The following is a 22,564-nucleotide window of genomic DNA, read 5'->3' on the forward strand; positions in this document are numbered from 1 at the left end:
TCTGTGATATTATTATAGCTAAGATGAACAAGTGTTAATTTCAAAATATTGATAGAGGGTGTGTTAATGCAGAGGCCGTTGTCGTGTGCTTATGGCAGTCCCAGGACATCTGTAGTCTGGTGATGTGTTAATTCTGGGCAGAAGGTCATCTCTGTTTACAAAGGTGTGAATCCGTGTGTTCACTCTGACTGGTCATGACACAACCGTGTCAGCTCAGTGCATTGCTATGACCAAATGAGAAAGACATGCTGTGAGATGTAGATTCAAGAACAACATTTACCTAACTCAAGTTGACTGTTATGACCTGATAAAACATATGTAGATATTTTCTCTATCACCCATGTCACCTCATTACCTACCTGCTGCAGGTGTTCCTGCTTGAGCAGGGTCTTTGGACCAGATGACCGCCAGAGATCCCTTCCAACCTTAACCATTCTGTAATTCTGTAATTTTAATGGACAGTGACAGCAGATGTTGTTCCTCGCTTTATTTTTTTGCTTAACCCAGAAGAGGGTAGAGAGGGTAAGGCAGAAAGTTCACACCTGTAGAGGAGACAGGAGCCATCCATAAGCAGGCAGAGAGACCGCACAACCTAAAAGTTGTTATCACCATATTCTGGGGATGTGAGCTGCTTGCTTCTGATGTGTCTGCAGTCACTTAAAGAAACTACTATGTAAACGTTCATGTTAGTTTTGATATATATTATTTGATTTTGAGCACTGTGTCTACAAATTTTTGCAAACAACTCTGTTTATCAGCCATCCAGAAGAAACTGAGTCAGATACATGACTCTGGCAAAATCTAAGGACAGGCATTGCAGTCACAATGCGGAATTAAGGCTTAGTGCCAGGGCATTATGGCAATGTTGGAAATGCTGCATTACCCCAACTTCAGTATTATTCAGGGCAATGCTTTTTCATGTGAAACCGAGGTTTCATCCTACTAATACCTGTAATTAGGAATCAGTGGATGTTAAGAAGTGTTAACGTACAGTACTATAAATTCTGTGGGGGGAAAAAATGGTTTTCATGTGTTCTTTTACCACGAAATTTGAACTTACCAATTGATCAAATTATTTTTGTAGAAGCATGCTCTTCTCAGGCACCTTTCGGGGTGGTTGGCTTGCAGGTAGCTATCGTGAATCCCCCTCTAGTGGCGGCAGGCAGAAAACGAACGTTTTATTTTTATAGCGAAGAATAAGCATGTGCATGTATACATGTTACGCTGCCATGAATCAAATATTGACTGTGGTGCCAGCCAGAGTTTTTGTGCAGCAATAATTAGGGTGTTGTGAAGAACGTTGTCACATCCAAGAAGCAGTTTGTCTTGCTTATAAAATGTTACAGGTGTCTGCCTCTGTACCATGCCCAGGGGCTGGTATGAGGTGGTCACAGGGCAGCTCTTGCTGCTGAACGCCTCTGACCCAGGACCCCAAGACAGGCTGCGTAGTTCATTCCTGGCTGCCACAAGCAAGTCAGAAGCTGAGGATATATTTGATCCCCTTTGGTGGTACCCTTCCTTCTTTTCCTGGGCAAGTAGCCCTCTCACACACTGCCTTTGCCCCTTATTGGAGAGGATCCCTCCTTTCCCAGTTAGGGACACTTTTCTTGTTTATCGTAAAAGAGGTACATAAGAATGGCAGTTTTATTGAAAGCAGTTTGGGATGGAAGATGTTGTTTTTCTTGCATGAGTTTGGAATAAAGCTTGGTAATACTCCCATTGCCAGGATTTGGCACTGAGGTTCCCCAGGTTGACTGTGTGTCAACCACTAGTTCCAGGATTCAGTTGTGAAATTAATGTAACCAAAAATCAAAAAGTCTGGAATTGAAGGGAACTCCACAGTAGCTTCCAGAAAATTTGGATTACATTTTTAAGGCTCAGACGTGCAGAAAGAAAAAATAAATATTAACAGGTATATCTGGTTTCATACACTTTTAAAAATATTTTGATCCGTTTGCCCTACTTGAGTTAAACTGTGAATAATGGGTCTGTCATACGGAAGGGCTTAAATAATAGTCCTTTAGAAGTCCTTTCTTAAAAATAAATAAATAAAAATTATGTGGCATATCTATTACAGAATCACAGAATGGCCTGGGTTGAAAAGGAACTTAAAGATTTAAAGATCATCTAGTTTCAATCCACTTGCTCTGGTCAGGGTTGCCAACCACTAGAGCAGGCTGCCCAGAGCCGGCCTTGAATGCCTCCAGGGATGGGGCATCCACAACCTCTCTGGGCAACCTGTTCCAGTGCCTCACCACTCTGATTGAAAAACTTCCTCTTAATATCCAACCTAAATCTCCCATCTTATCTTAAAACCATTCCCCCTTGTCCTATCACTACCAACACATGTAAACAGGCGTTCCCCCTCCTGTTTAAACACATCTTTATTCTCAAGTTAGTTATCAAGCTATTACATGTTGATTACTCTATATAAAATCTGATGATTTTAAAGAAGGTTGCTTTCGATGCATCTGTGCACCTCATTAATTATCACTGGTCTAATTTGTCACACTGTTGTCAGTCAAACAGAAAGGCCAGGCATGAACACAGCACAGCTTTAGGCATATTCACATCGTGTGCTCTTGTCAGATTTCAGATCTGTGAGAATAATCCAAAGATGTTTATTTTGCTGTGTTATGGTGAAGATTTGAATTGCAGTAACAATTAACTTAGCACTTCTCACGAACACTTGTGCAACGCGTGTATTTACAGAGTAGTGCTCAAGCACGTAACCTGTCACTGGCAGTACAATTTGCTGAAACTCCATGTTATCAAAAACAAACGTAGACTCTAACTCAAGATATAGAATACAGAGAATCCAGCATTTATAATGTTGAATTTAAATTTAGAGTAGAGTAGAATTTGGCCTTATATGTGACAACAGTCTGCATTACTGTCAAACCATTATATCACTTTGTTGAAATATGATTTTTCATGCTTACTTTTTCGCATGAAAATGCTATCAAGAAAATTCTCATTTGTGACACACTGTAAGCTGTTACTCTGCACTTCTGAAACAATGGGCTCTGCTCTTTCTGGCTTTCAGGGTTGCTTAGAACAACTTCTTAAGTCCGCATTATGTTGTATGTTTTTAGTGAATTACTGGTTATGATGTTATGTGAAGTATGAGCAAAGATCACAAATGTGACACCTGGGCAACACTAATCTTTTATTTCTGTGTACCGTTACGTTGGACAGGATTTAATAGGTGCATTCATTTGGTAATAAACATAATCTTCCATATAGTATTAGAACTGTGAATTCAGGTTTTATGAGGAGAATGAAAGCATAATGTTTACTAAAACAAACCAAGAGAGTAATTTCCTGGCATTTCCTTTATAGCACTACTTTCCTAGTGTGACATAGGATCATTTCAGGCATGTCAACATTGCTGAAGGTGATTGCTGAGTTTCTCTACTTACTCACTGCAGTTAAAATTTGCCTTTAAATTCAGCTTGCACTTCTGGTGCTTCTACTTTGCCTTTGTCAAGGCACTTAAGTGGTATGTTTTCAATATGAATAATCCCAGTGAAGTCAGAGATTTCATAACCCCCAAATCTTAAGCTCTTTAAGCAGTAGAATGACATTTGAAGGTATTTTACCCCCAAAATAGGATATTTTGTTTTGTTTTATTTTATTTTATTTGATGTAAACATAAGATCTTCCATACATAATAAAAATGCAAAGACTTAAACTGCTAATGCCAGAAATGCCTGTCAGTGGGGTTTTAGACAGTGACCTCCTGACCTAGGTACGTATGCAACCATACTGTGGGACAGACCTTCAGCTGATGTAAACTGGGATAATTGACTGAAATTGGCGAAGTCCATCTTCTAGTGTTTGGTATCTTTTACATCATATGGATAAACATGCAGTAATTTGCATGTCAAGTAGTAAACAGTATTTTGTTCTTCAGTTTGTGATATTTCTTTTGGAGAAAATGGGATATTTACAAGCACAAGTATCAGATAAATATCAATAAGATATTGCATCAACTCTAGGGCCCAAAATTTTAGGGTAGTGACTGACTTGGGGTTAAACTTTTTGTGCCAAATATTCACTTCTAATTTATTTTATTGTATCAGTTTTGTGGTGTAGGCATGGTGTTAACAAACAGAGGCCACAAATGGTGCAGCCTCAGAAAATCTTGCGAGTGCTCATTGCATGTTTGTAACCTTTGTTTTCCTATCTTATACTAAAGCAAAGAGATCTGCGAGGCAAATGAAACCATCATGTGCCCTATGTGTGAACGCAATTGCACACTACAAAAACTCAATGAAAGCTGCATATACGCCAAGGTAATTATTAGCTTACTGCTATCAAGATAATTTTTGTCTCAAGGTCCACTTTTATTATGTAATGGCAGCCTTGTTCCAGCAAAGACTGCAAAATGTGTTGTTTATCTACAGAGTTTTCAACCTCTGCAATCCGTGCTTCTAATAAGGGAATAATCTGAAATATTCAGAGATGACTCTAAAACTTGTTTTACTTTTTTAAAACATTTCCTTACAGAATCCTTAATATTTCGATCAATTTATAAAGTCCCCTGAGCAACAAAACTTTTCTTGGAAGTTTTATCCTACTTTCCCTTAAAATTAACTTCTTGCTTTGTTTTCCTTGGTTGTTTGTTAATTGAAATTCTGCTCCTGCTAAAGGAATTCTCCAGCATCACCTAGGATTTCAATGTGTCTATGGTGTGCTTTTCTTTTTCAAAATAATGCAAAGAGTTTACACAATAAAATATTTTTCTACAATAAGCTGTCCTGCAAGCTTAACTAATCATAAGCACTTCAGTGTATGTGCAGTGTTAACAAGTGAGTAATATATATTTTGTTGTGTGCTAATGTTCATAACACGAAGAGCAGCCTTGCCATTTTTCTTGTAATTCTTTAGCCCATAAGACAAATCTTATTCAGAAGTTTCTATTTGTGGAGCGGTGATTGTCTCTAGGTTGTGGCAATGCAACAAGACTAAGCAAAGTGGAAGAGAAAAATCAATTTTCATTAAATTTTTATATTTGGTATTTAGACAGGACTTGGAGTGAAACTCAACATTTCAAAAGTATGTGTGAAGCAATATTTGAAAAACATATGATCTTGGAAAAAAAAATATTTGTATTTTTTTAATTTAGCTTTCTATTTTTTAATGCAAAATTTAAAAAACGGACAAGTTGTTTTTCATTTATGTTATACTGTTATATATTATATAAATACAATATATTTAAGGCCAACTTGTGTTCCATTTTTAAATACTCCTGTAACTTTATGACAAAATATGGCGGCATTAATTTTTTTCCTAGCTTTTTGAACTCATTTCATAAGTTTTTACAATGTGTACCGAAGGTAAAAGCTTTCTCAATTGAAATAACATTATGCAAATCTTACATCCCATCTGAGAAATGTCCCTTTTTAGAATATGACAAGTAACTTATTCAGTAGTCCACTCATTGACATAAAATTAGTACATTTAGTATTGCAGGACCCTTTAATTTTAGGTCCTATTATTTTAACAATCCCAGTTAATAAAAGCAAATTTTGTCTCTCATATATATTTACACTTACATCTTGTGCTTAAGTCCTGCATTTTAATATCACATTGTAAGTAGTTAAATGCAGCAGAAAAAATGTGGCATTTCATCTGTACTTCTGCACACTTTTAAACCAGTTGTCTTGAAACAAAATCAGATGATATCTGGGGAAGATGAGTAGTAAGCGCTCATATTCCATCTTCACGAGCACTCTTTCCCAACGTCCACAAAACCTGGGGAAAATAACATAGGCTCCCAAATTTTCCTGCCAATGGTTTTGCTCTGAAAAACTGGCCAGCCTTAGATTGGTACACAGAAAACAAACAAAATTTTTCTTCTACTAGGATTTGCCTCTTCTGGATCTCCCCCAATTGGTTCTAATCATGTTATGTATGTTTTCTGCATACACAGGTAATGCGTACTTCAAAAAACTGATTCTCAAGGGGTAGAGAGAGACTTCTCTTTGGGAAGGAATATGATTACCATCTGGCCTTTTCAATGGCGAAAAAATGAGCTTTTTATAACTGAGGATGTAACTGTAATGCCTTCACTCACCATGTTGTCTCTAAAGAAAATTACACTGCAGCTTCACTCGTTTCTCTCGCTAGGAAATGTCAGGTTTCCAGAAGGGCTTGTGATCCTGCTGGATGCTGCTGTGTTGTTTGAGTGGAGCAGCAAATACCCAAACGTATGTCAGCAATTCCTCTGTGCCTGCACAGAAAGTAGTGAATGAAAGCAATCTGTAAAGCTAGAGAACTACAGTCTGATTTCAAATACTCCTTTGTACTTTCTGAAGCATCATTAATAATATAAATAGAAGTAACCTATTTGAAAATAAGGCATCCAATCTGCTGAGAAATGGAAATGGCACTTCCTCCTTTCTTTCCTGTACCTGAAGTGGAACTTATCTGGCTTTCCTTCTGGTTTTGTTGCTGTAGGAACATGACTTATTTCTTCATCTTCCCCACACACAAACCAAGGACTGTTTGCAAGAAGCTTTTCCTGTTTCATTCCAGGGAAAGGCATTCATATTCCAGGATGTGTTCTGATCTTTTTTCATTTCTTTGAAATAACCCATTGTGTATAAGTATGCTAACACTGAGTTTATTAGGAAAAGTGACTTCACTTTGATTGAAGTCACTTTGATCTCCCCAAACCTGCTTATGTCATGAGACCTGTCCCATTTAGACAAGGACTTGGGTTCATATTTCATGTTACTAGAACTGCTGTCAGGATTTCCTGCATTAAATTTGCCTTTCTTTCCCAATATTTCCCAAATTTCCCTTTAGAGAAGTATTTTGGATAAAACAAAGTAATGCAGAACAAATCATATACTTGAAATGTTTTTTTTCATCCAAGTTTCTTGCAAGGCTGGCAGACAAAATACAAAAGGTGCATTTTTCCTTCTTGCTTCTGCCCGTTTATTTCATCCCCTCCCTTCTTTCTTCATGTCCATTTAAAAATACCCCATTAAAAATGAAGTTATTAATTTAAGGGAAGGGAATGCTGCGTCTGAGTTGTAATCTGCATTGCTGAATGCCGTAACTGTCATTCTTGCCCACGTTAGGTGGATTATTTGATGAGCAGAGGTGACTAGCACAATGCATAATGGGTCTTTGGCTGGTACTGCTCCTAGCACACCTTGTCCTAGGGCCCAGTGTCAGGGTATTAAATCTGGGTGGACTTGGAACGTGTAAAGTCATGTGTGATGGTGACAATATCAGTCAGGTGTGCTGACTGACTGGCACTGAGTTGTGGGGTATTTCACTTCTGCTTGGAGGGCTCTGGTCGACACTTACTCCAACTGCATAGTTAGCCTGTAAGACAGTCGAATCTTAATTCTGAGAGCGGTACTGAATAGTATATTCCAAACACCTTCCCTCAAGACAGAGCTATGTCAAGAGCAAGATACATATTTTCTACTTTTAACAATGCTAAAATGCTGGGCTGGGTGGGGTTGGGTTTGTTTGGTTGGTTTATTTCCTTGGAAAGATGCACTCTACTGAGCAGAATATCCAAAATCACTTGCTCACGCACATGTATATTCAAAACTGAAAGTATTCATGAGGTGTACTCTACTGCATTTATTCACCTGTCACATTTTTGGCACCATACCCATTATGGTTGTATTTTCCTTAATGGAACCATATTTGGACGTATTTCTATGTACAAGTGATCCCACTATAGGATTCGTACTGGGACCATGTTGGATTTATGGATACCTAATACCAGATAGTAAATTCCCATTTCTTCAGAAGCTTAAAAAAGTAAACAAAACAGAAAACTGACATACTGGTTAAATCTATGTGGTATTTTCAGTAAATTCTCACAATATGAGAGTTAATTTACTCAATAAGAAATAAGATAGAGACAAAAGCAGTACTGTTTCTATTAACTTTTTTTTTTTTTTTGCTTGCTTAAGTTTTCTCTACCAAGTAATTTTGCTCACCCAACGAAGCCAACTTTCTCTGAAAGAATGAAAATCCATCCGCATGGGCAAGGGCAGCCCTTGCTGGAGCCCGTTAGGTAATCTGCTGGAGGCGGGCTGCCAGCTGCTGCATCCCCAAACACCTCGCTTACAGGATGTTCCTGCTGGCCAGAGTAACCTCAGATAGGAGAGAAGGTCGTGGTACAGCCCAGCTCCGTCTGGTTACCTGCCCAGTTCCAGTGGCATAAGAAAGGGTTCCTTTTTCATGAGAAAATGATGATTGGTCCTACAGTTTTCATCGGAGTCGACACCAGTGAAAGTAAATTCTTCTCAAGAATATGATGTTCTATTCTGAGTTCAGAGAGCAGGAAATAGCCATAAACTTTTTCAATGGTATAGGACAATACATTTCAAAGCAATTTGCTGCACTTTTTTATAATTATTTATTTTTATCTTCAGGTGATCATCTTTCTAACATATGTCTTTTGACAAAGTGGTTTGCTCTATTATCTCACAATGGTTTGTGCTTTGGTTGTTTCTTAAGTTTTGCCTTTTTGTTTTTTTCCTCTTACTCATATAAGAATGTGAAACCTATGCTTTGTTGACTGATGCTCAGCAGCATCTTAAACCAACTTTCATTAGAAGAAATTCAGGCCTGCTGTCCATGTATAAATTACATTGCTGTCCACTGGCAACCTTAAATTTGTTGAAAGTGCATTGATCTTAATTTCAGCTTCTTAGCTACTGTTTCTTCTTATGACTTGAATATAAGAAGCTCAGGATTTTTGTAATATAAATTCTGATGTTTGCATAAGGAGACATCACATTCACTCATTCAGATGCTTAGTGTGTTCCCTAGGCTAACAGAAACTACTTCTTATTTTCTACTGGTAAATCTTGGATTTTACAGCAGATAAGCTTATAAGGAAGAGTGAGATAAAAGATAAATCCAACAAAAGGAAAACATTCAGGAAGTGAACTTGTGCGCAATTTAGATTTGCATTTCTCCAACAGTGTTTTAGAATTTATTTTATATTTGTGGGAGTTGAGGGACTCTAGCCTTTTAAGAAGGAGAATACGCTAACAATTTTAGAGGCTGAGATTTCTGGATGAAGATAAATATATATTATTCTTACCTGCACGGAAATTGCAGGATAGCTTAGAAGCAGTAGAAAATGAAATCAAAAGGGACATTAAGTAACATGTAGAAGAAGAAAAGTGAAAAGTCTGAAGTGATTTAAGCTTATGAAAATCTTAAAATAGAAAACATCAAATGGAAATTTGACCCAGGATACAAGGAGAATTCTGGAGTAACTTTTAGCCTGTCTGGACAGAGAGCAGCTCTTACTGTCTCTGAAGCAAGTGCCCTGGAGAGGCTTGAAGTGATAGGCTGTAAAACAACAGTGAAGGAATGGGCCAAACATTGGTAGAAGAAATGTGTGAGTAGGCCTTCTTGCTGTAATGTTTGGCTTTTAAGTTATGTACTCTGGGCTTCTTTGGGGCAGAAGTTAAGGTAGCAATATTGCTTGTTCCTGATGTATTTGTTTTCTATTCAGGTTACACATTTGTTTGATAATGGAGGGACTGTCTTCTTTGCTATTTTCATGGCAATCTGGGGTAAGTAATTTTTGATTTATTCTTTTTTTTTTTTTAATCAAACTGACCCTTTTGGGGATTGCTGAGTTAAAGGAGACTATAGTTCATAATAAAACTTAAAGAATGATTTTGTCACACAAACATTTTTTCCTCTTTTCATCAACTTCAATTTCTCTGTACTCAACAGTACGTGAAAGTAATACCTTTTATACCTTTTGTTGTTAATGTAATGACTGTCCTTAGTATCTTAAATATCTTTAAGCTCAAATTTTATACCGTGCATGTTAGAAGTCTTTTACAGCAGCAAACATATAGGGTAATTTACTAGTCTGGAGTCAGTACAAAAATCAGAGTCTATAGAGAATTGTTGTAGAATAAATGGGAATGCATTGTAGGAGCTAATTAGAGGGAAATGAAGGGAAGATTTGATGATAAATGTTTACAGCAGTTTAACTACTTATATTCAAAATCTCTGTCTAAATATCTATTCAATATGTTCATTCTAACATCACATGCCATGTCATGGGGCGTGAAGTAGGGTGCCAGGACAGATGTGATGGTTCCGGCATGAAATACTTAGAGGAATTAGCTTTCAATGAATATAATACTTTGCTGTTGAAAAGTAGGAAAGACTGGTATTAAAAGTAGGACATGATTAATTTTTACCAGTATAAACATTTGTCTGTGCAAACCCTGAGATAAAAACACCAGATCATATAAATACAGCTGTCTGAATTGAGGCCAGTGTTTTACAGTTTTAAATAGTCAAATGGCACAAAACATCTTTATTTACATAGCATGTACAAGTAAGGATTAATGATTCTAACTTACAACAAAGGATGAACATTTACAAATTTTAGAGGCTGGCCTGGTAAAAATTAAAACCAGTATACAAGCAGTAGCAAAACATCAAAGCACAGCACAAGATAAGCATACACATTCAAACAAAAAATCATAATTTGATTGTTGAAAATCAACGCACTAACTGAAGGGCACGCTTCAGTTGCTTGTCTTGATGATATTTCTTCATTGGCTCCTGATACTGCTGTGCAATTACTGATAAGTAATTATAATAATAATTACTAATTATTAACAATTACTAATTGTAATAATAATTACTAAGCCTTGCAATTACTAATAATTTGTTTCATAAACTCCTAAAATACATTGCACTATAGGTGTTAAGGTTCATTATAATGTAGAGAACACTGGTAGCTTCTTAGCATCTCCTTGTCTCTATCTTTGAGTTCTCCAAAGAGAGAACTCCTCATTTTAAGCTGAGGCCAGGAGCATGAGGAATTTTCACATGTGATGCTGCTTATGGTTATCAGGAAAGATGGCATAATATGTGCTAATGAAAACAAAAGCTGAGCAGTATGGTTTTGGTCATATCGAGCAGGTGCCTGTGTCTCAATTTTTCAGTCTGTAACCAGCACGCTGGAAACAATGTTAGAAATCAGGTTCTGATTTAGATAGGAAACATGCAGTTTTCATGACTGACCACTGTAGGAATGGCAGCACTGCACTTAGACACTCAATTCTGTAATCTTTGAAATAATTTGAAACAAATATGTGTTTTCATTCATCTGCTGTGTGACTGCCATTTTTTCTCTGTCTGGTGTGTGCATGCATGTAATGTACTCACAAATCACATGAACGCACATTGCAACGTTCCCAGTGAGTTAGTGAAATCACTCCATCAACATTACCCACAGCCTCCTGAATAATTCAAACATTTTAAGATATATGTTACCCAGTATGTATTCCACATGAGTAGTTTTTTTTTTAATCTGCAATTAGTACTGTTTATGCTATGTCTTTTGTTATGTCATTGTCTTTACAGTTATGTCTTTTTCACGTTCTTTCTTTCTATGTAGACATTTCTGGAAATTGCAAACGGATAAACAAGCCTTGCAATTGTTTGCATTTTATTGCCATAATTTTACTTGTTAGCTGGACAAAAACAGCATGTTTTTTTAGAATACCAATATGCATGTCAGACATAATTTCTTTTCTTTCATGTTGAGATAATTATTTCTTGTCTAACCCTTATAAAACTTCATGCATCGTTTCTACAGATCTAGCCTGCAATGCAAACAACAGATCAGTTTTACAAATGAATAGAAGTTGTCTTTCATTCTTCCCTTCAATAGTGTTTCTAACTGCATTGTCATAGTCAGAGGTGAAATTTAGTCCATGTTACTTGGTAATTCCATTTCCATTCTCCCCAGCAAACTTCAGCCTCTGACAAATGCCAATAAAACTAATTCTTTTTGTCTATTCTCTGAGAGAAGTACCAACATAAAGTGGGGGAAAAAAAATGCCCTGAGTCATTAATCAGATTGGAGTGATATTTGGAATACTTTCACCTTCAAGCAGTTAAACTGGAGGAGTGGGGAGAGAAGGAAGCAGGTTGTATTGATGCTAAAATATCATTGCAATCCTAGTTGAATTTTGTTCTGTTGTAGTGCCTGCATATTTGGCTAACGTTACACAAGGGAGAATTTTACCTGTGTGCTATTTCCCTGTGTTATTCCTGAGAAAGCAAGTCTAAAATCTTCCCAGGAAAACTTTGTCGGTCATCTAATTACAAAGCAGAAGAGTGCTGCCTGCCTATTACGTGTCAATGTATCTCATGGTAACAACTGGGAATATAACCCAAAGCAAACATTATGGTTCAGGATGGGATGGTGTCATGTCAGCCATAGGAATGTCATCAGCTGGGCACCCTGCGTTGTCTCCCTCTGCTTTGTCTGCTGTGCTGGTTTGGTCCCCAGGTGAACTTCCAAAGCCTGTATCATATGGTCCAAGCGAGTTGTCTAAGTGGAGAACTGTAAGCATAATGTGATTATGATTTATATATTGCTTGAAAGATTCTTATGCCCATCACGGTTCAGTTCATCAGTCTATCACAGCTAAATCCAGTTAACTTCTTTACTACATATTATGGTCTGAGTAAGGAGAAGGTGAAGGCCCTGACACGAAATATGAGGATAAAATGTCTTCCCAGGAACAACCACTGAGCACTACATGGGTGGTCGACTTGAAAAGCTAGTTCCTAATCTGACTTTCTGCTCCTAATTAGGGTTAGGTTTAGTATTATGTATAGGGCTGCTTGGAAACAGAAGAAAGCACAGAGTTGTGTTGTGTGTGGGGTTGCGTAAAGGCTCCCAAAGGGAGTTCAGGTCCACCCAAAGGCTTCCATTGGGAGCACTTTTTGATGGGCGAATCTGGTGACGTGTATGTGTTTTTTAGGGTCCTAATTAGGGTTAGGTTTAGTATTGTGTTTAGAGTTGTTTGGAATGAGAGAAAGCACTTACTTTCTTTTTGTTAAAGTAATTTACAAGGAGTTATTGGGAAGGAAGAGGGTGGCAGAGATTAAGGGGAGAGATGTTTGTTTTAATTTAAAAAAAAAAAAAGTATTGTCAGTTAAAAAAACGTTTGACTGGAGTCGATTATACAAAGCTTAATAATTCATTAAGACCAAATCATTTAAATGACTCCGTACAGAAATTTAAATGTTCTTCGGCAAAACTCTTGTGCTATTTCTTACCTGGGTCATTTCCTGTATCATCATAAAACCGTCTGTGGGAAAATGATTCAGATCTTTTCTTACCACATATACAATATCCAATCAGACCAATTAATATACATCCCAAAATGGCTCCTACTGCGACACCAAATATTACTCCTCCTTTGTTGGTTTTCCCTAGGAGATAAAGAAAGGAAGAGATAGTTTAATGAGAACAATTAACTGTAAAATCAGATAATTCACTCACACTTTATAGCAGTGGTAAGAAATCTCTAAGGATCTGAAACACTTTGCAGATTATGACTAAAGCAAACTCTCTGCTGAAATTATCTGCCTTGTAAAGGAAAACAGACATCTGCCTCATTTTGAAGGGAGTAACCAGGAATGGAAGGGAAAAAAAAAAGACCAAATGAGTTTGAGTCAAATAACAAGCTTCATAGTTAAACTGCAGAATCACTCTCCTTTGATTAAAAAAAAATAAGCAACAATCACTTTCTGAATGCAATTACTTGTAAGAATGTAAACTAGCAGTTAAAATAGCAGCCTCTGAATCTCAAGTGACTAAATTTTAGAGTACCAGTTTTTAAGTATCTGAGGTAAAATATCCAGTAATGCTTTCTATACCTGTTCAGTTAGCAGAATAACTGCATTCCTCAAGATTTTCTTCAGATTTCATAAAACTTTTCTTCAAGGTATTCTGTTTTTGTTGAAATTGAACTGACTCTCCCACCCCACTTCCTTTCCACTCACGTTATCTAAATATAGGGAACATTGTAGTTGTTAGGACTATGATAAGGTATGAAATATGATAGGAAATGTGAAAGCATGGTACTTCAGTTCTTAGTACAAACCGTACTCTACTAGATATCATGGAAAAGCCTTTCAGTCCTGTGTGAAAAGCCTTGAAAGCTAATTCAGGGCAAAAATTACTGCATCTTGTAATCTCTTCTTTTCCTGAAGACTTAATTCAGAACAGCAGGATAGAAAAGTGCGATGACAGTTTTATGTTCCATTGTTTTCCCACACATACTCAACTTAATTAAATGCAAAATGAGTAATTCCTTTGGAAGTATTTATAAGAAGTCATCTTTGGTCACAAAAGTTTCTGAACTTCTGTAAGTTGATATATTATGCATTTATAATGTTATTTCTATACATCTGCTTTTTAGGTCCACTACTGTAGGTCCAGATGAATGAGCAGTGTCTGTCATTAGGTTTCTTCACTCTTGGAATTGTAAAACAAACAAGCAAACATCAAATATATATTTTTTTAAAGTCATTAAATCACTTTTTATTCTGTCCTCCACACAGATGATCTCAAGAGATGTTGAAAAGTGTATTGCAGGATTGTATGCAACTGTGATTTTATGCTTAAATAATCAAAATTTAAAAAGAGTCAGCTCATTTATAGCTGAATGTGAGAAAACTCCCAAAATACGTGTTTCTGTTTTGTTTTGGGTGACTTTTAGTCTGGACTAGGTCACCTATTAATTCACACAGCTTGTGTAGCATCCTGTTCAATTAAAAAAAAAAAAGAAAAAAGAAAAATTGATTTCAGAATTATTAGTTTATTAAGCCGCTTTAGTTAGGTGTTTACCTTCATTGGTACCTTCTGGATTAGACGATCTAGTAGAAGAGTAGAATTCAGCTGAGTTCGTAGTAGAATTCAGCTCTGTAGTATGCTGACTGGTGTTGAAGTTCGTTGTTGGACTGTTCTGCTTCACCGTGGGGGATGTCAGAGCAATACTTGTGGGAAATGTGGTGGGATTGATCGAAGAGGTGTAACCAGGGAGTGCTGCAGCCGAATGGGTACCCTTAGTGACTGTGGAGTTGCTTGGTGTCACTGTGGATGGTAGACCAGTAGAATTAGCTGCAGAATTTGTGGTGACTCTAGAAAAGTCACCTGGTATTGTAAACGTTGCTGAAGATGTTGAGTTTCTTTGGAAGTTTGTGGCAGAGTTATTTATTCCATCGTTTGATACCATAGTGAATGCTGAAGATAAATTGGTAGCTTCAGTAGTGGACATCAGAGGTGTGCTGGCTGTTTGACTGCTCATCTCTGTTTCTGTCGTTACATTTACAGTGGCATTTGTTGGTGCAGCATAACTGAAAACAAAAGGTTTTATGGCAAACAGAAAAATAAAAGTGATTCCATAGGAGGGCTGCATGGTATTGACTTGAAAACTTGATTTGTTATATGGAGAACCTGCAAGAAAAGAAATTGTGTTGTTGTTTATTATTATTATTATTATTCTGAGAACCAGAACTACTTGGTAAAGACCTGCATAAGCTTGTTTAAAAATAAAAATAAAACCTCTTATACTGTAGAAACCTCAGTAGTTCACCACATGTTGATGCTGAAAACTTTACATTGAGTATTAATGAACTTAATATTGACCTAAAACTATATTGATTACCAACCAAAGCTTTTTGCACAAAAAACTTCCATGCTTCTATAAACAAGCTTCATACTAGGACGGGAATAATCCAAAGCTACTTTATATACAAAGTAGTACTGATTTGGGTGGCATGTTCAAGGCAATGTTTTGGTCAGGCAGAAACGCTAAGAGGATACTAAAGAGTTATGCTCCATTGCAAAGACATAAAATTGTTACAATTAGCCCTGAAAATTGATGGGTAAGGTTTTGTGACTCTGGGCAGTGAGTGTCATGTGAATGCTGCCAGGAGCAAATGGAAAGCTAATTCAGTCCAGGAATTATGGATGATGCTGAATCTGTGAAATGGAAGCTTCTTTTCCTATAGAAAACTGGAAGCTTCATATTATACATTATCTTTTTCAAATATATTGAGAACAATGAGGGATATTCATCTTGAAGTCCCTTCATCACAGCAGATATCCTGTTCAGTATATCAGGGATTTGGGGGTGGATGGGGTGCAGTTTTATGCTTGAGACAGGTTGAGATCATGCTGTTCTTGACTGCCATGCATAACCTATTACGTGACAGCACAGTAAAAACTATAGATAAGTTGTATCTTCAGCTTTTTTAATTAACTAGGTGTCCTTGTATGTGGGTACTTTACCATCTGAAGAAAGGAGATGTACACCTGGGAAAAGTAGCTTTGTTTCTTTCGTATTCAGCCTCCCTTCCTACTGTCTTGTACTTTTTCCTGTCTTTTTTATTATTATTATTTATTTAATTATGCATTTTCACCAAGTTAGCTTGTTTTTATGTTACATGGTCAGGGCAATGGAAAGTAACTGTAAGTAGCAGTCAGCCGTGGATAATGCTATATCAATGGGTAGATGGTAATTACTTATCATGTCAATGTATCTTAGTTTGTATCTGTTCTTATTTCTTTTGTGCTCTATTAAATGCTTTCTGAGTTTTGTGGTGAAAGTGGTACCATTAATTACTTGAAATGCATGTGCATTTATAAAATGTCGCTTAATCTGCATATTAACATTTTGATCCTCTTCTCAAAACTCCTTGTTTCTTAAGTTAAGGTCACTTAAATGGCAGGGAGAATCTATGCTCATTAAACATATGCAACTTATTTAGCAAAAAATAAGAAAAAATGGAACTTCTGTTTCAGTTAAACTCAGGATAACCACTCTGACCCCAAATGAGCTAACCAAAGAAAACCCCCCTGAAGTTCAATAATGAGCCCCAGTTATATTTACAATTTGAGTGATAGGCTGTCAGCTGGCTATGGAATGCTGTGCAATCTGAATCAGATTTTTATTTGGTAGTACTAATAATAGCTACAAAACAGTGAAAAAAATAGTCAATATTTAAAAATTTTCAAACACTCTTTCATTTTGACAGTACTTTTGTTTTAAGTCAGTGACATGATCTTTCCTTCTTTGTATTAGGCAGCAACGTGAATTTTGTCATATCTTGTTATCCCTTTGCTGTAATTTAGCTATGTAGGGGAATTGCACTCAATTGACTCTAGCTGCAGTTTTCATTTGTAGAGCAGTGTACAAAGGAGTCAACATCCTTGCTGAACAAATTACTAGTATTTTTTTGTGATCATCTTTTTCTTTGGTAATTCTGCTTATGGGGGACCAAAACGGTGAAACCTCCTTACTTTCAATATTGTATATCATATCTCTAAGTCTGTAATGCATTGTGCTTCCTGGAAACCCTTTGGCATGTAGTAGTTAATTCTTCTTTTTTGAGTATAATGTTAATGTTCATAAAGTTTAGACAAACCCCAAAGTTCCTTGAAGATGCTCATCCGCCTTGGAGCTTAATATGCAAATAGCACTATTCCAAAAACAGAGCAGTACTGTAGACTAGTCAAAACTTGCAGAAGAGCCCAAACCTTAAGTTACTTTATCAAGTAAGTGTTTAAGGAAACTATGAATAGATGGTTAGTTTTTTGTGTTTTTTTTTTTTTTTTTTTTAGGAAAAAAAAAGTCTCTCCTTTTTGACTTACTGGTGCTCACATTAATCAGTACCAATTCAGCTGAAATCAATGCAGATATTTATTTTTTTAGCAGGATGAATGAATTTTTTACATGAGACAGTCACCACTGTGTTTCTTTACTGGATTTTTCACTCTTCACATGTTGCTTTGCTGCTAGAGTCAATTTGAAGTTATTAGTATATGTGCACGCACACCTATGCTCTGGAGGAAGCCCTGGTCCCCTTCAAGTCAAGTTTCCTTGTGACTCCCCTGGGGTCATGCACTTCACCATGAAGGTTACATTGATATTGTATCTGGCTTTTTCTCCTGAAATAGGTCAGATTTATACTGAATATTTCTTCCACACATTGAAAAATATATCTTAATGCTTATGTGGTTATTTTCCGTATATATTCACTGGTATTGTAAGTATTTAAAAATAAATTTTTGGCATAAGTAAAATCGCAACATGTATTTTATGAATACAACAACCCAGCACCTAACAGTGGTAGGTGTAAAGTGTGCAAAAACTCAGCAACTATTGAGAAAACAATCACTTAAACTTCTTATAGGTAAATAATATAATCTTTAGAACTATAAATTCAGAGTATCTTTTTTTGCATGTCAGTAAACTGAGCCTTGTACTTTTTTCCTCCATTACAGTAGGGGTTAGTAAGTACTATAATTTATGTAGTAAACAATAACATGATGAGCAAATTATTAATGGGTACTTCTTTGTTTCTTGTGGTCTGGAGTAGAGCGTTTGGATTTGCAGAGCTTGTACATGTACTGTGCTTTTTAAGCTTCACAAAAGCAGATTTTTACCTTTACTTAAAAAAAAAAAAAAAAAAAAAAACAGATGGAACAAATATAAAGCTAAATATTAAGTTTCTCTTCTAGAGTTCATCTTCTAGATGGTGCCAGAAATGTGTTGGATATTTGTTCCAGTGTCTCTTTGCTCTGAAATTGATTGCTTTCCAAGGATTAGATATTTCTAAATTTATTAAGCGATGAATATTTTTCAAACTTAAATGTATCTATGTATGGAACTCAAAAAAAAATAATTTATAACTATTTAGTAAATTATAAAATGGAGTATAAATACTGTATTCTACAATTTGGTTAACTTTTCTCTTCTGTTAATAGCTAGCAACCTGACATAATATATATGTACTAGCAGAGCTGCTTAAGTGTGCATTGTCACTAAAAAGCATGAAGAATAATAAACCAGCAGTTCCTTTCCTTACAAAAATTTGGTCTAAGTTAGCATGCATGGAATACTTCCTCCCTCCCCCCCCCACAATTTAAAATGGACTCTGAACTGACTCAGAAGAATGCTCCACATAGAATATGGCTGCAGCAGTACCTAGTGCCTTCCTGACCACCATATAAAATAGTACTCTAGTTATTAATCCGATTCACTATTAATAAGCTTTAAAAACACGCCTTAGACTTACCTTTGAGCTCTACAAGATATGCAAGTACCTGTTGAAATACAGCTGTGGCACAGAGTGCAGTTGGTCTGGTGGGAACACTGGAGTGCAGGTGCTGTCCATGTGACAGTGTCGCACTTGTCAGGAACGCACAGTACAGGTAAAGTTAGGTGGGGCAGTGCTTTTCTGAACACAACAGAGCATTTGGGAACCAGACTGAACAACTTCCCCGTTGTCATGTCTGAGCTCTATCATTACAGAGTTCACAGAAATTGCAGTATTCATGGTAAAGTGGGTAGGCAGTACTTGTTGCTTAATCTTTTGGAAGCCTTTTGAACCCTTTCAGAAGGGCGACTACTTTTTTGTAAACTGTATTGTTCCTATACAAATAATAATTTAACAAAAAATAACTTATTATCACAGGTTTTCCTACTGTACAGTCTGTGAGAAGAAAACTGAAAAAAGAGGCTTCTACAAAATAAAGCAGAAAATTAAGAAAAGTATGCTGTTAGAAAGTTGTATCTATTTTAACTTGTTATGTACTGATTTAGCTTATCATTTTTTTTATTCTTTTGCTCGTTGTGTGTATTTATTCTAGACTGGTATGTGGTGTAGAGTGACTCAGAAGTGTTTTTAGTATTGCGTTACTGCTTGAGTGGAATGCCATGATGCTGTTATCTGTATCCACTTTAAATTTTTAAAGAATCAAGTGCAAATGCAGTTTCATAACTTGTCATCAAGATAAGTGTTGAGGATATGGCATATAAAGGAGATATTTATATAGAACGACTAATGGCATTTTCATGAAATACTGCAGTGGACAAGTGGAAGGATTTCTGTGAATGGATCAAGATCTACCCTTTAAATTAATTGTCCTGCACAAGGTGGTGGTCTGTTAAGAGGAGGGAGCACAGGATCTGATCCTATGAGTTTGGTTTTCTTTGGATTCTAGCATTCCCACGAAGGAGATTTTCGTCAGTGTGTATCAACAAGCTTGAAATTTAAATTTCTTGCTTGTCTGGGTGAATTAGCATCTAACAGATTGATTGGGATATGTGAAAACAAACACCACAGATTTCTGCCCAAATTTGTATCTTATGCAACATTAACCAAATGACAAGTGGTATTATTTGGGTCAACGGTATGCTTCCCACTAGCACAAACATTAATATTTTCATAGGCACATGGTTTTTGAAAATAGCAAGACCTTAAAAAGCATTAAAAGGGCTCAGGTTCTGTTGAAATGTTACAGTTGTGTGAAAGTCTCTACTACTGCCCTCAGTTTCAGCACTGGGCGTGTTAGGGTGCGCTCTCTCTCTTATTTGTTGACAGTTCAGTTCACCTCTTATGAAAAGTAAAAATTGTTTGCTTGAGTGACTTAAAGAATAATGGGGAGGTGCTCTGTTTGTGACTCAGTTCTTGGCTAAGTGTCCTATACCTGCAGTGCGGTGCCAAGATGCTGGCCTTCCCTCTGTTCCTGGAAGACGAGATCTCCTGCAGTGAGCACAAGTGTTAACAGATGCCGAGCTGTGGCCATCTGGAGACAGGGTGGTTTGGGGTACTCCAGGCATGGGAGATGAGATTAGGCTGTCATTCAGCTGTAACCTGCATCTATGAAGTAGCAGATTCAATTCTGAAGAGTGTGTCTGCGTGGTACCAAGTTCGTAGGACTGCTTTTGTTGCACAGATCTGCTGTCAAGGAGCCCTTCTGATTAAAACTGAATGAGGAGTGGGGCTGAATTTTCAGAAAGGACCTACGTGGCCATGGGCAAGCTCAGCAGAGAGGCAGTGGAGATGGTTCCCTTACTCCTTACTAAAAATCCTCTTTGCAATGACTTTTTTTTTTTTTCCTTAGGGAAACAAGCACACCATTCATCTTGACACAGTGACTCTTAGGAAAAAAAAAAATCAGAGACATGTTCACGTAGTAGTCTTGGGTTCTCCAGATTTTGTTTTGTTTTATTTCTCCACTATCTTATTCCCATTAATATCATTTAACAGCAACCGTTTGTCTTTTCTTCTTCTTGGCAATGTTAATTTTTTGTTACACTTAAGATTGTATCAAAGCACAACCACAATCTTTCCTGCCTTTCTTAACCAGCAAACATCCTTTGTCTACTGGAAGATTACAAACTGAGTAAAGCACATGCCTAGAGGTTTTAGTTCAGTACAAGTACTGGTGGTGTAAGGGCAGTAAACATAAGGTAATTGAAATAAGAATTGAGAGAAAGTTTTGCAAGTGCACAACTGACAGAACTGCAAACTGTATTGCAAAGCCTTAATAGTAAAGCCCTAAGTGAGTGCGCCTAAAAAGTAATAATAATAATAATTAAAAAAAAAAAAAGAAGCGCACATCACATATTCCAAGATTAAAATTTCAGAATTACAATAGGAGCTGTAAAATGGGAAGCAGTGTGTCTTGGGGAAAGCAGGAGAGGCACCAGAGAATGTGTTCTTTAGGGAAGTAGAAGCTTGCGTATGATCCTCTAAATTGCACATTACCCGGAAATGTCTAACAGCCAGATTAGGCAGAAAGAAGCTCTGCCCTGTCAACGCCTTGTTAGATCAAGAATGTTCTTGTCTTGCTGTTGAGATGGTTGGATTAGTCATCTGTTGTATGTCTCGTTTGTCTACTGAAGAAATGGATAAAAGTCAAGGCTTGGCATTTCCGAGCTGCGAGCTCAGGGGAAGGGATGAGTCAGTAAGAAGTGCCTAGCAACTGGGGACTGGAAGGGCTCGATTGCAAGGAGGTCTGACAAGGTGACATTAGCAGAGTAATAGAGTGAAATAAAGGCAAGCCAGGAAACATACACACTTCCTCTAGAACTGGACAGTTGCTTGGTTTTGGTTTCTGTCTCTAAATGGGCTACTTCTTTAACTTCTATTACCTTTGATTGTAACTAAGTGAACAACTTAATTTGTGCAATTACAAACATATCTATTCTGGCAGAAGACTAATGGATATCTTGGGAATGCTTCTTAGAGCAGGCTGACAAATAGAGGACCATCTAACAGTGTTTAGCAGACCATGTTGTATTTTTCCTACCTTTTTCGGTCACATAGAAAATCATTGTTTGTTTTCTGTATGCCATAGGCTTACATTGCTCCTGAGTCCTCATAGAGTGCATGCTGGGAAAGGATTTTTCGTGCATAGTTGTGGGTTTTGTAACATTTCTTAGTCTCACATTGTATTTGTTGTGGTAGCATTTCCAAGGACAGTGAAAAAAGGGCTATTTTAACTGTAGATTATTGAAGAATTGTGCTGCTTAATTAAAAAATCATAGAATGTCTTGGGTTGGAAGAAGGGACCTTAACGACCGTCTGGTTCCAACCTCCCTACCACGGACGGGGATAACTCCCACCAGACCAGGTTGCCCAGGTCCCCATCCAACTTGGCCTTGAACACCTCCACGGATGGGGCATCCACAGCCCCATCACATCCACTGAGTAAGAATTTCCTCCGAACTTCTAATCTAAATGTCCTCTTTTATAGTTTAAAATCATTCTCCCTTGTCCTATCACTATCTGCCTGCATAAAAAGCCCTTCTCAGGAAGGGCAAGCCCACATTTTTTAAGGAATCCCACCAAAACAAGGTGTTCTTACCCTTTTTAGCTCTTGTTCTCATAGTATTTCTATGGTAAGGAATAGGCAACCTCAGTGGCAAACTGCATT

General features: G+C 37.0%; 2 protein-coding genes across 9 annotated transcripts in view; one reads left to right on the forward strand and one right to left on the reverse strand.

Moving 5' to 3' along the window:
* Positions 1-22,564, forward strand: part of ANO3 (anoctamin 3) — a 247,467-nt gene that overhangs the window by 204,344 nt on the left and 20,559 nt on the right. For all 8 annotated transcript variants that reach the window (XM_038180718.2, XM_038180723.2, XM_038180726.2 and 5 more), the window contains 2 exons: positions 4,202-4,298; positions 9,512-9,572. In XM_038180718.2, coding sequence (XP_038036646.1) covers positions 4,202-4,298; positions 9,512-9,572 — 158 coding nt within the window. The remainder of the gene's footprint in view (positions 1-4,201; positions 4,299-9,511; positions 9,573-22,564) is intronic.
* Positions 9,727-19,056, reverse strand: MUC15 (mucin 15, cell surface associated). Its single transcript, XM_072039161.1, has 4 exons — positions 18,916-19,056; positions 14,681-15,289; positions 13,105-13,260; positions 9,727-12,382 (listed from the first exon to the last, which is right to left on the reverse strand). Exons 2-4 carry the CDS (start codon positions 15,249-15,251, stop codon positions 12,222-12,224), a joined length of 888 nt encoding a protein of 295 aa, XP_071895262.1. The 5' UTR covers positions 15,252-15,289; positions 18,916-19,056; the 3' UTR covers positions 9,727-12,221.

Source organism: Anas platyrhynchos, chromosome 5 (assembly GCF_047663525.1).
Source record: "Anas platyrhynchos isolate ZD024472 breed Pekin duck chromosome 5, IASCAAS_PekinDuck_T2T, whole genome shotgun sequence".
Lineage (NCBI taxonomy): Eukaryota > Metazoa > Chordata > Aves > Anseriformes > Anatidae > Anas > Anas platyrhynchos.